Source organism: Hipposideros armiger, unplaced genomic scaffold, assembly GCF_001890085.2.
Source record: "Hipposideros armiger isolate ML-2016 unplaced genomic scaffold, ASM189008v1 scaffold_432, whole genome shotgun sequence".
NCBI classification, from domain to species: Eukaryota; Metazoa; Chordata; class Mammalia; order Chiroptera; family Hipposideridae; genus Hipposideros; species Hipposideros armiger.
Window position 1 is genome coordinate 309,200 of NW_017731782.1, and position 13,371 is coordinate 322,570.

General features: G+C 39.5%; 1 protein-coding gene across 1 annotated transcript in view; it reads left to right on the forward strand.

Moving 5' to 3' along the window:
* PTCD2 (pentatricopeptide repeat domain 2) overlaps positions 1-12,375 on the forward strand; it is a 25,901-nt gene extending 13,526 nt beyond the window's left edge. Inside the window, exons 5-7 of the mRNA XM_019665083.1 lie at positions 1,870-1,944; positions 7,498-7,611; positions 10,017-12,375. Of these exons, the coding sequence (XP_019520628.1) occupies positions 1,870-1,944; positions 7,498-7,611; positions 10,017-10,241 (414 nt within the window). The 3' untranslated portion in view covers positions 10,242-12,375. The remainder of the gene's footprint in view (positions 1-1,869; positions 1,945-7,497; positions 7,612-10,016) is intronic.
* Positions 12,376-13,371: the final 996 nt, after the last annotated feature.

A 13,371-nucleotide genomic window follows, 5' to 3' on the forward strand; every position in this document is an offset into this window, starting at 1 on the left:
GTATTGCATAGATTTGGACTTTGCTTTATAATGTACTGCTAGTCTTTTAATATAGTGCATCTATATAGATATAACATTTAATCTTAGGTTTTGGTTATGCTTTCTGTTTTTATAACTTTTTAAATAACTTATGTGGTGATTTTCTTTGTTTTGATATACATTTCTGCTCTAGTGGTTACTTTAAAACTGTAACTTTATTTAGTTATCTCAGTCCTCTAATTCTTTTGGCAGTACCTATTAATTTCTACTGTAAGTAATGGTGAAACTAGTATATTTCTTCTTTTTCCTCTCTTAGTTTACTTCTTCTCCACCACCCAATTTTGGTTGATATGTTATCTTTCATAGTATTCATTTTTCTCTTAAATATGCTTGACTTGTCAGCTTTTAATGATATTTTTGGACTCTAGGTAATAAAGATGAAGCAATGGTCAGATACTTTCTCCACCGCTTATCTTCCTTCTCTCCTTCTCTTCCCAACTTTTGTGTGATCATTTCTTCATTGTACAGGTGTATGGCATTTATGCTCCATTCCGTGACCACATTGCCCACATTGGTTTTATATATATTTAAATATGTTCTTTGTTTACTGCTACTTGTCTTACTATTTATTTTTCAGTCATTTCTTTATGACCGAAGTGTGTCTTCTAGTAAATTCTTCAGGGGAATAGTGTGCCCCGAGTTCTTGGTGTTTAAAATTATTTGCCTGTTTTTTTGTTTTGTTTTCTTTTAAATTGACAAAATATAAAATTTTGAGGTAACACTTGCTTTCCTTGAGTTTTTTAGGTATTGCTCTTTTGTCTTCTAGTATGGGATATTGCCATGGAGAACCTGAGGCCTGCCTGAGTTTTTCCCATTTCCAAGTGACTTGATCATGTTCATTTTTCTCATTTTTGTCCTCCATATCCATGGAAACACTTTTATGTTGGAATTTCTTCATCTCTTAGTTATTTCCTTATTCTCTTCTGGTATATTCTTTTTCTCTCCTTTTTTCCCCCCATATTGTCTTTATATTAGATCATGTGCTCATTCTGGTTTGATCATTCATCATGGAAAAACATAAGTTTCTTTCAGACCAGCCATTTGCAGAAGATTCATGTCAGAGAGAGACCAGAGCTGTGTTGCCATGTTCTAGGCTAGCAGGATTTTTCTTTATGTGACGCAGAGTTTTGTCTACAAATATGCACAGGCTTTATTTCTCTCTGGCCAATAGGAATAGGCATGGTCCCTTAGGCTGCCAGAGTGCCATACTGCTTCCTGCGAATATGGCTTATCTGTGTAACTCCTTGATTAGCCTTACCCCTGCCACCATTAGGATCCAGAGGACTCCTCACTGCTAGTCATAAACCCGCTTACCACCATTGTAAACAGGAATTTAGGTTTTTTGCTGTTGTGCCCCTCACTTTTGAGAACTACTTTGTGGGCTCTTTCTGAGATACGTAGCACTGTTGTTCTCTCACTGCTTCCTCTGGGCTTACTGGGCTCCACCTCCAGTGTTTCGGGTGGTGCTTCCACCTCTTCTGTGGCTTGAGGTTTTGCTACGTTCTAATCATGTCGAAGGTGGGGTTTGCATTTCTGTTTCTCAATCTTTGTTTTTAAAGCTCATTCTAGCGGAAGAATGGAAAATGTCAACTTAATGCCTCCCTCTTAAACTCTGGAACTCGGGTACGTTCTTAAAACATTTAGTAACATGACACTGTAGGATACATTTTATAGAATATTCATTCTTGATTACCAAAAAAAGTTTTTTCTTTGTGGACTTCAAAACCCTGGGGCACCATGAACAGACATATTCTGACATCTTTAAATTATCTTTTTGACAGCAAAGTAATATTCAAATGATGGGGTATGACTTGTTTTTCTTCTCTCTAGAACCAGGTGGAAAAAGCTATATCCATTTTTTCTCAAATCATGAAGCCAGAAAGCATAATCTGCACTAATTTAAATGTAAGTGACTTTATGGTTTAAAGCAAGGCTTGAAATGTACTAAAATGATGACTAGAGGTTTTTGTTTGTGTATAATGACTTTTGATCTCTCAAGGGCTTAATTCAATTCATTCATTTATTGAGCTTTGTGCGAAAGCTCAATAAGAGGAGTCAACACAGCCTATGCTTCCAGGAGTTTGTAAATAGGTGGGAAATATAGACATGCTTAGATATATGATAGATAAATGCTGCCACTATAACACATGACTACAGATGGCTGTAGATGGAAAGAGAAGGGGGATGGACTCCTCAGACTCTTTACTAAGAACTTGAGAAAAACCTGCATGCTAATCGCATCCCATTTATGCTACCTAACTCACATCCCTATGATACATAAAATAGTACCTGACGAGGTAAGCGCTCAATAGGTGTTAGTTATTTTCATTCTCATGCTGCCAGCCTGCCATGGCCCATCTGCCCCAGTGAGCAGTGAGTCACCTATGCTTTCCTGTCTCAGGACTGGGCACCTAAGTAGAAACTGCATATCAGAGTGGGTGGGTCACTCAAGCAGGTCTGGGAGGCCAAGGTGGAAAGGTCCCGAGTCCAGAAGTTCAAGTTATTTCAGCCAGCAATACCGGTAAGCCAAACAGACTAGGAAGCCTTGTCTTCCAGCAAATATCATATGTCTTTTACCTTCTCTGCTTCCTGCTGGATATGGACAACTTTGGGTATCTCAAATATGTAACTTCTGAGAGAGAGAGAGGCCTGCAGATGCCCTCATTGCATGATGGATTTGAAGTAGATGAAATAGAAGTAGAATTGCAAGGATTCCAAGCGGTTCATAGCATCACGTAGGAAAGAAATACAGGAGAGTGTGGTGAGAGGGGTTTCATATGGGCCATTACTAGCTTTTCCCAGTTGAAGTGAGGTTGTAGAGATCAAGAAGGATTGGTGGTGATACATTGAAGAGAGTGGGATAGACAGGGCTTTAACAGAATTTAGCTAAGGTACCATGCTAGATACTTCACATTTGTTGGTTCACTTTATACAACTCTGTCAGAACAATATGTCTCCATATTATAGATGAGGAAAATGAAGACTCAATGGGTAAGTAAAGTGCCCAAGGTCTCGCAGTTAATTAAAGAGCAGAGTCAAGGTTTTAACACAAACAAATCTGTTTGACTACAAAGCCCAGGGTTTCCCCACCACTCCAGACCTACAGAGATAAGGACTGTGTCTCTTTTCTGCAGGATTGAGACTAGCTGCTTCTCCTGAATAATGAAAATAACATAGGGCTAGATGCCAAAAATCAAATCTGCTATTAATGCACCCTGGACTTTAGATTTCTCACCTATTTCAATCCTTGGCTATCTCTCACAGTTGTTACGAGAACCTAGTAATGATTTTTTGTTTGCCCAAAGGAGAAAATGCTTTGGTGGGAATAAAACATGAGCCTGCTGAGAGGGAAGCTGTCCACTCACAGTAGAGGAGAAATCCAAAGCATGGTGGGAAGTGTACTCGTGAGCCTGGGCAGCTGGAACAGCTCCCTTTCTCTGAGAACAGCTGGAAAGCAAAGGCAGCTGATAAATGTGGGGATAGGCATGTTGCAGGCGAGGGCTAAGTGAGGAACCTTGAGTTGATCTTGAATATGAATTATCCTCTCCATGAATTGGGTCACGGAATTATCTGTTGTCAGCAAACTTAAAGATAGTTTTGCTTAAAAATTCTCAGGAAATTCTTCCAAATGTCCAATCTAAATTTCTCATACTTCAATATAACCCTGTTTCATCCTGCTCAGGAATGATGAAAAAGAGATGGTTGCTATCGTCAGGTTTAATAATCTTTCCGATTCTGGGTCTTTGTTATTAGAATGGGTTTTTTTCTTTTCTTTTCTTTTTTTTTAGTGATTTAATGTGCCCTAGCTTCTCCAAGTCTGAGTCATCTACTTGGAATCCTTAAGGGCAATTTGTTAATTATTAAGAAATGGAAACCTGACAAGTAGGCTGAGTAGAAAGCCTGTTCAGTAGTATTAGCAGAAATAGATGAAGTTTTTTTCCTGATCTACTTTAAAAATTAATGCCTAAAATCCTTTTTCTGCTGCCAATTGGAATTTGAACTTACCCAATTATTCCCCCTCAATTTTCTTTTCATTGAAATTGCTCCTTCTGCCAATATGACCCAGAGGGGCTGGTTTCCCATTTTCCCAGCTAATATGTGCTATATTTTGTGCTGATTTAGCAGATGATCTCATCGAAGCACATACATGTTGACTCTGCCCTTTTGGTCTAAATTTAAATCCATCAACCTTAAAAGAACTATAGCCCATTCTTTAGTAATGCTGCTCATATCAAAGGATTAATTTCCACTTCCAAATATGTCTGAAAGTATCGGGGACCATGCACAGGGTAACTTTCCACTAATTCTATTTGAATTCTAATCATCTCTCTAGAAATCTGGCATGTCCCTAAATGAACACTCATTTTGGAATTGAATTACCTTGGAAGGGAATTAACAAGTGGTTAGTTTTGCTGCTTTTATCATTTATTTAACACAGGTGAACGTTTTAGTGCTCTTTTCTCCTACTCACTAAGGTCACCGAAAGTTCTAGCTCATGCTGGGAAGTCCTTAGGCTGCACAAGGAGGAAAAGAGACAGGACTCATTTCTCATTAATCCCTTTGTGGCAGCATCTCACCTATGTGTATAAGTTAAGAATTGCATTTGATAGGGAGCAATGTAGACTCCAAAAAAAACCAAGCGTCTGTACAAATGAGAGGCTTTTTCTATCATGTAGAAAATCAGAGGTGGTCAGTCTAGGTCTGATGTGACATTCCATAATATCATCAGGGAACCAGCCTCTTGCTGTAATTCCATAACACTGTCCTAAGCATGTGACTTCCATCTAGGGCATCGCTTTTCCAGCAAGAAGTAGGAAGAATAGAGAAGGACAAAGAAGTTGGTCCCTTTAAAGGATGCTTTCCAAACTGTCTCACCCAGCAACTGGTATTTGCATGTTATTGTCCAGAACTTAATCCCATGACCACATGTAGTTGCAAAGAAACCTGAGAAATATAGTCTTTGAGTTCCATACATGATAGCATCAGTTAAAGCTAGGGAATCCTGTTATCAAAAAAAAGAATGGGAGAATGGATATTGTAGCAGTCTCTATCATACTACGATATTCTACTTCAAGTATAGCAAACTTAAAAAGAAAAGAAGAGAAAAAAAGAAATGCAAATTTCCGGCATGTTTAGGATTTCTGTTTTCTTTTTTCATCAAAGGTATCTAGTGATTTTTCAACATTTCCTGAGGCCACAGAAAACCAGATTGGTAGGAAGTGTATGTTCCTTCTCCATAGTTTTTCTTGCCAACATTACCCCTGTTCCTTGCTAATTTTCCTAGCCTTTTGTTTGAAATCTGTAAAATTAAAGCTATGTGCTGTATCTTGATTTAGTATTTCTTAATTGTACCCTGAGACTTCGATCTGAGACAAGCTCCTAGCTTAAAATGTTATCTTTGCCTTTCATCAGTAATTGCCTCACCTATTTTATTCTTCATCAGTATATTTCAAGGTATTGAACTTAACTTTTGAAATCCCTACTGAATCAGAGCTAGTTGCTGAAGGCAAGGAAGGAAATAGGGAAAACTTACGGAGGAAAGTTGAAGTCTTCCAGGAGGACATCATTAATAGTTTCTAACATGAAGCTCCAAGGGGTTTATCCTTGAAAATTGCTGTGCTCCCCTTCTCATCATTATTACTGAGGGTCGACTAGGTGCCCGGCACTGGAGATGTAGCAGTCAACAAGGTAGGCTTGTCGTTGCCCTCAATAAGACAGACCCATGCCAGCCAAATTCGGGTTGGTTTTTATTAACAAGGGTGTTAAGAACTGTGACGAGTGGAGATTTTACCCTATATAAAAGCTAATGAACTAGCCTGCCACAGTTTCATGGATGCTGGCAGAATATGTAAGACATCAGGAGGTAAAGGACGGTTTATGACTCATGGCAATAGCATTACCCAGAGTATTAGCATTTTTGTATCAGTTCCCTGAGCCCCACTTGCCATAGGGTGATGTGAAGAGGTCTATATGCCTCTTACACACACAGGGGCTTTGTAAAGAGAGGAACCCTGAATTTGAGGAACCCAAATCTCTTATAATGGTCAGTAAGCATGCCTGCCCTTTGCTCTGTATGAGACTTTGTCTCTCTTCCCAGGCTGTTGGTTATACAAGCATCCCTGAGAAAATAATTTGGAATAAAGGCTGTGAGTGCTGCTCAAATGTGAGAGGCCCATGAAGAGTCGTCTCCCAAGAAAGGGTGTGCCCATGAGTTAGCCTGTGCTTTAGAACACTGAATTTAGATCCAGTCCATTGGATTTAGTCTACTTGGGGTCATTTCTTTCTGTTCTTCAGGACCAGAGATAACCCTCATCCTAAGCAACTGCTCAACAAACATAAAATGGTATAAAATGGACTACTGAGAGAACTTAGCTGGTTTGGTATAAAAAATGAATATCTCTGGCAGAAAAATGACCTTTCCTAAGGATCTATAGTCTTAAAAATGTTTATACACTTTCACTTTGTAATTTTACTTCTGGGAATTAAGTCTAAGAAATCAACAAGTTTACTTTTTAAAGTATATGCACATTAATCAACATAATAAAGCATATTTTATTTGATGCATTATTTTATTTATATAATACATTGCTATATAATATTCACTCATTAAAAAGATTTTAACAGTTGGTGAATTCAGAGTTATTTTCATTTTCTTGAAACATTTCTGTATTTTTCAAATGGTACGAATGAACGTTGGTGATGGGGGGGGAAATATATTATTTTTTTCCTTGTGTCACTTGTGTCTGTCTGATGGAAGGTAATTAGTGGTATCATTTTGAAAGCCAAGTACAGTACCCAGTTCTTTGAAAGTTCCTTAATAGCAATAGTGTAAATAGAAGTCCCTCACTAAAACTTGAACCAGCTTCCACTTTAAACCTGCAACAATATATGTGCCTTCCATTTCTTAGCCAAAAATAAATAAATACATGCATAAATAAGGTAAAGGTGTCATTTGCCCTAAAGCCAATCTTAGGAGATTGTCTGATTGTCACAGCCTCTAAATCTAGAGGAAATAGGGAGGAAGAAACTGATAGTAATGTTTATTAACTGCCTTCTGTGTGCTGGTATTTTACTTACTGTTCACAATAACTCAAAATGTGAGATGTAAAGGTAGTTTCCTCATTTTACCAATAAAGAAATTGAAAGAGAGATTAAGTACCTGGCCAGAGTCACGTAGCTGATAATTGCCAGTGTTGGAAATCCAGCCCCAAATCCACGCTCGCTCCACTTCTACCCTTCAGCGAGTTTTGGCATTGTGGTATTTTGATTAGCCATTGGAAAACAAGTTTTGGCTGGTGGACATACATTGAAGCATTTTTTTGAACTTGTGCAAGCAAATAAATTAGGAAATAACATGAAAACGGGGTAGGTACCTATGTAGACTTATCTAACGGTGCGTTTCTCACTGTTGAATACTGGCTCACTCTTGTTTTAGCTTGCATCTCCTTTTTTATTCAGATTATGATCCATATCCAGTCAAATATGTTGAAAACCCTGATAGAGATACTAAAGGCTGCTACAGATGGAAATTTATCAAGATTTGTGAAAAAACATGAGTTCTCAGAAGAAGTGGTGAGTATGGGGTTGCTGCAGAAATCATGTAAAGGCGAAGGGCACCCTTTAAAAAGGCTACCTCCTTAGAGAGATGGTCAAATATGGCAATCTCTCTCATTCCTATTGTAAGATTTCTCTGTGCGGGTGCAGAGATTTTTTCCTCCCAACAGAATATAGCCTCTGAAATGCTAGGAAAACTTTTTCGCTTGACGTTATTCTTTTCCTCACACTGTTTGCATGGGTCCTGGCTCTTCCTGTTTTTCTCTGCCCCTCAAGCCTCCAGTACCTTCTCCCCACTCCTCACTCTCAGTTGATGGCCTTGCTTCCTGTTTCACTGAGGAAATAGAAGGAGTCAGGAGAGAACTGCTGCCCCATTGACGGCCTTCTTGCTCCTCTCTCTTGGCCCCAGCCTGCCCTCCTGAAGCCATGGTGACTGGTCACACCTCTACAGCCAGCTCCCCAGGTGCCCTGGAGCCCGTCCCCTCTGACCTACTCCAGGGCATAAGCCTAGAAGTTTTCTCACCCTCTCTGAGCATCATTAACAGTTATTAAAATGTCTTTTGTGTGGAGGAGATACGGTGCCATTAGGTGCAACATTCCTTAGAGGAATGTTGAAAAGATTTGTTGATCTTCTGCAATACCAGGACTGAAGCCACTCAAACATTAGCAGCTTCCTCACTGATTTCCATTTTAAAACTAAATTAACCAACAATGTAGTACAATCCCTTTCCTGCTTAAATTGTAGAATGGCTCTAATGATTCCATTTAATATTTCTGTAGTGATGTAAGAGAACTGATGTTGTATGCAATTAGGCATATTTTGCTTTGCTTCTTTTGGAAATCATATGCTGCACGTTAAGTCACTTCACCTTGAACATAAGGATTAAACATGCTATTCTTTTTAAGAACATTAGGAAGTGCTTAAACTTTTTATCCTCAGGTTCAGTGGGGGAGCCCTTGTGTGAAAGGAAGGTGTGCAGGCAGCAAATAGGATTATGGTATATTTAGAAGATGACCAAAGGATATGTTAGGGACCTTGATTACAATTAAATTTTATCAAGAAATGTTAGATTGTATTGTTAATAGGGATTGAATTGAGTAAAATACTGATTTTGTTTAGCAAGTATCTTCACATTCTAACGTTGAGCTCCCTCATTTTTGTAGAAGTGAGTACCATTCATGTGCTTGTGACTGTAACATGTATGCCTCTGGTCTAGACTTCTCCTCCATGCTTCAGTCTTGTATAGCCAACAAACTCTTGACATACCCACTTCCACAGGCCTCTCAATCGTGTCCAAAACAGAACTCTTGACTTTCCCTCTCTACCTCTGGTCCTCCCATCTTCCCATCTCAGTTAATGATATCACCCATCCCCCCCAAGTTATAAAGCCCAGATTAGGAAGATATCTTTGATACCACCCTTTCCTTCACCGCTTCAACAATAAACCCTTTCAGTTTAGCCTTCAAAATATACCTCACCTACATCTACTTCTCCATCTTCTCTATACATTTCCCAGTCTAAACCAGCATCCTCTCATCTGGGCAATAGTGGGGACATCCTGAGCAGCCTTCACATTCGCTCACCCACCAGTACTTGACAGAGCTTTATAAACCGAAATCACATTATGTTCCAGCTTGGACCCTGCGATGGCTTTTAGAATAAATTCCCAAAAACTTATCATGCGTAACACCAAAGCCAGCATTCAAGCAGTTGCAGTAAGTGGGAAGAGAAAAACCAGGCCAGAGAGAAGAGGATGTAAAGGAAAAGCAAGTGGCGTGTAGAGCTCCATAGACTCTGGAATACAGACTCCCTTGTACTTATTTCCTGCCACTTCCACAAGCTAACCTCGGCTGGCAGGATGCTAAATAACAGGGACACACACTCACCTGTTCCTGTGAGAATCTGCACATTCACCCTGTCTCTCAAACCTGAAGATGTATTCATTTTCACCCCAAATACACTCTGAAAAGTGCCAGAATGCAACGTGTTCCTAACCTAATACAAAACATTTTCTCACAAAAGATTTCCACTCTCTGAAGGAAAAAAAACACAAACTTACCTTACGCTGTAAAACCCTACGTATTTTGGTCCTGCCTCCTGCCTGGTCATTCAGTTGGACACACGTATTCCATTGCTATTTGAGCTCCTTTTCCTGGCATGTCTCACTGTATAGTTTGTGCCATTTAAACCCCCTTTTATAAAATTGAGGTATGAGTTTCAAGCACTAATTCTGGATTTTGTGTGTAGCTTTTGGAATCCCTTTTAGTCAGTCCTACCTCTCTGTGCCCTAATACCCGGGTTTTTATCACTTTAGGTGTATACTATACATGTCTATGTATTTATGTGTGCTTCTTGGAGGATACAAAGAACAAGAAAGAAATCTTTCAAAGATAAAATGTTTGCTTTTTCTGCGTTTTTCCAGCTGGCCAAAGTGAGGGAAAAAGTGAAGGATGTGCCCACCCTTCTGGCCAGATTTGATGAGCTCTATGAGAAACTTCACATAAATGGCCAGGTCACGACCTACACTTTGGATTCTCTGCTCTGCCATACGCCCAAGGATCGGAAATCCCACGTGGTGCTATTAAACAAGAGGACAGTCAGCCGTCGGACCTTCCAGCCGCTCAGCCAGTCCCTGTGGGCTGAGTAACCTTGGGTTTAGACCGCCATGGGCCCGCGTTGGAGGACGCCTGCTTCTAGTGAGTTCTTGGCGTCCTAAAGAATCAGGCATGGACTCCAGTGGACACTGTACTAATTAACACTTGGTCTGCCTCTTAATTTCCGAGCTCACTGAGTGCTGCATGCTGACCTGAGAAGTTAATATGCTCTGTCTGCCACTTTGAAGATCTAGAGATGAGTGAGCAGAAGGCTCAGCTCTCTCAGAAAGGAAGCTTCCCCTGTGTAAACTGAGGAGGATCCTGGAAGCAACATGTCTCCGATCCAGCTTCCAGCACCAGAGTAGAACCCAGTAAGCGATAGTGGGAAGGAATTTCACTCTCAGTGGTCAGCTCCGACTAACTTTCAGGGGAGTAGGTACTTGCAGATCATACCCTTGCTGAATTCAGAAGGTCTGAACCCCTATTCTACCACACTGGGAAGTAGCCCAGGATTTTCTCACTGCTTCTGTCATCATTTATCTGTAACCCTAAACAAGATATCTGAGTCCTCATTTTTCCGTCTGTAAAATAATAGTGCCTATATGAATCTGTATATTGATTTGAAATTTTTATTCAAGGTTCAGTAGGGTCAAATTTTCTCAAAAAATAAGAGAAATCAAAAGGTTCCCAAAATTTCTTGGGATTACGTTTTGTTTTCTCAGCAGCACAAACAAAACTAGAATTTAGCTCTCGGAACTGATAAGTAAGCAAAAAGTTAAATGACTGCTGCTTTGGTCATGGGTAAGCCATGTGCTTTTCAAAATAAGTACGAAAGAAAACCACATAATGCTCTCTGTATTGCTAGGTTTCTATGTGTCATAAATATTTGGTTCATCTCATTTGTGAATGGTTTTCTCTGTTCTCTCGTTGGATAGTTCATTTTTTTTGGTGAAAATAAATGTGACAGCAGGTCAGAGTTTTCTCATACTGATTGGGTTACTTGATGGTTTGACGCCCAGCACCTGGTGAGTGGTGCCTTTTGTCCCTGAAGGCCCACGTGATGTTCAGGCCTCGGCATCTCCGTGCTGCAGACTCCTCTGTGCTGCTTTGAAAACCAAGGCGAAATTTAAAAAAAGAGAGTGAGGAAATAAAACAAAAACAAACCAAGGCAAACGTTATTGTGATTCTGAGGCAAAACTTGTTCGTGGAATCAGAAATTTGAGACAAGGAGAGATCTTCGGAGTCTCCTGTTTAACTCCCTCATTTTTCAGATTGATTAAATGACGTCCGAATTGGGATCGTTAGTTTGAAGTGGAGCTGAAATTAAAATCCAGATTCGTAGTTTCATACCCTTCCTATTACACCACTTTATGTCTCTTCAGAGAGGAAAAGGGAGAATCTCTTTCACGGTACAATACGAAGAGCTCCCACGGCTTCACTGTGTGCCGTGGGCTCACCTGAGTTTCCTCATTTGTTCACTTCAGTTTCCTCATTTGTTAAATGGGGGATAATAATAGTACCCACCTCATAGGTGTGGCGTGAGGATAGAATGAGACAGACAGAGCAAGCAAGACAGCCCTGGCGCAAAGTGCTCTATGAACGTTAACTGTTGCTGTTACTGTGGTAACGTTCAGAATGTTTGCCCCTAGTTGAAGAATTATATAAACAAATGAGTTCTTCCTCCTGCTCAGAAGTATCAAAAGAATTTCTTTGCTTATGCTCTGTGAAGCATTAGTAGCCCCTTTTAAAGGAAATTCTCTGCCTTCATAGACTCTTAATTGCATCTTGTGTTTTGCAAAAACAAAACAAACATTTGGATTTCTCTACCTTCAAAGTCTTAGGGAATAATAGGGCGTGCTTCCTGTCCCCCAACTTATCTTTTATCTTCTCCAACATCAACAAAGAGCATTCAAATGACTGTTATGCCCTGGGTGGATGTGGCCCTGGTTGTTAGCGAACAACCATTCATTAGAAAAAAGAAAGAAAGAAAAAAAAAGTGTTTTGTGAGCAATAAATAGCAACAGTGACCTTGAGCCCTGCTGCTCTGAGCAGCAGATCACTAGTGTCCTGCTGACTGCAAGAGGTGGGCTGTTTGACCTGTCACCAGAAGTCACAGGAGGGGCAGCTTAGTACAGAAGTCACTGGTGTGCATAATGGTCACCCCCAAAAAATAGACGATTCCGAAGGAAAAAAAAAAAAAAAGTATGTTCAGTATATAGTGAGCATTTTATTCTTTACAATTTGGTAATTTCTTTGAAAAGTGTTTCTTTGCAGTCAATGAATTGCCTAAAGCATCTGCTTAGTCCTCAGCAATTTGCTGAAAGCATGTAATTCTGTTAATGAGAATATTTCACTGGACAGAACATCTTATTCCCCAGCTCTGTTAATGTGCCTTTGTACATTGTATTCACTTCTTGTAAATAAATGTCTATTGCTCCAGAATCCAAAAATCATCCTGGTGAGTGCAGCACAGGATGTGAAAGACACAAAAAGATGTCTCTTTAATTAGGTGATATCAGGACAGTGTTCTGGTTATCTATTGCTGTGTCAAAAACACTCCAGAATTGAATGGCTTAAAACAACACCAATTATTTTATTATTTCTCATTACCTTTAGGGGAGAAGGGTAATTGGGCTCAGCCAGGCAGTTCTCACTCAGGGTCTCCTGTGCTTATAGTCAGATGATGGCTGGGACTGGAGTCACCTTAAAGGTTTCCTTCCTCACTTACTATTTCTGGCAACTGATAATGGGACCTCAGCTGAGGCTGGGGCCCGATCATCTACACAAACATATCCATATCCATGTAAACTAAGGCAACATAGGGCAAAATAGCACAGAGCTTGACAAAAATAACCCAAGACTCAAATTTATAACATTTCTATCTACAGATTTGAGAAAATTAAACCTAGTAGATAAAATACCTATTTTAAAAATCACAATGGCAAAAGCTGAGATCAGTGAAATTTGATATGTATCATGCACAAAAAAAGTGGTAGACCAAATCATGGTGAATTGATGCCAATGGAAACATTTCAGAAAAGTTAAAAAAAAAAATTATTAAGAAAATGGTTTGACTGTATTGCATAGATAATGAAGGAATTAAGTTGGCTTAAACGGCATGAGTTAAAAAAATATCTTCCGAACAAAAATTGATATTGGTGTAATACTGATTGAAATATTTTT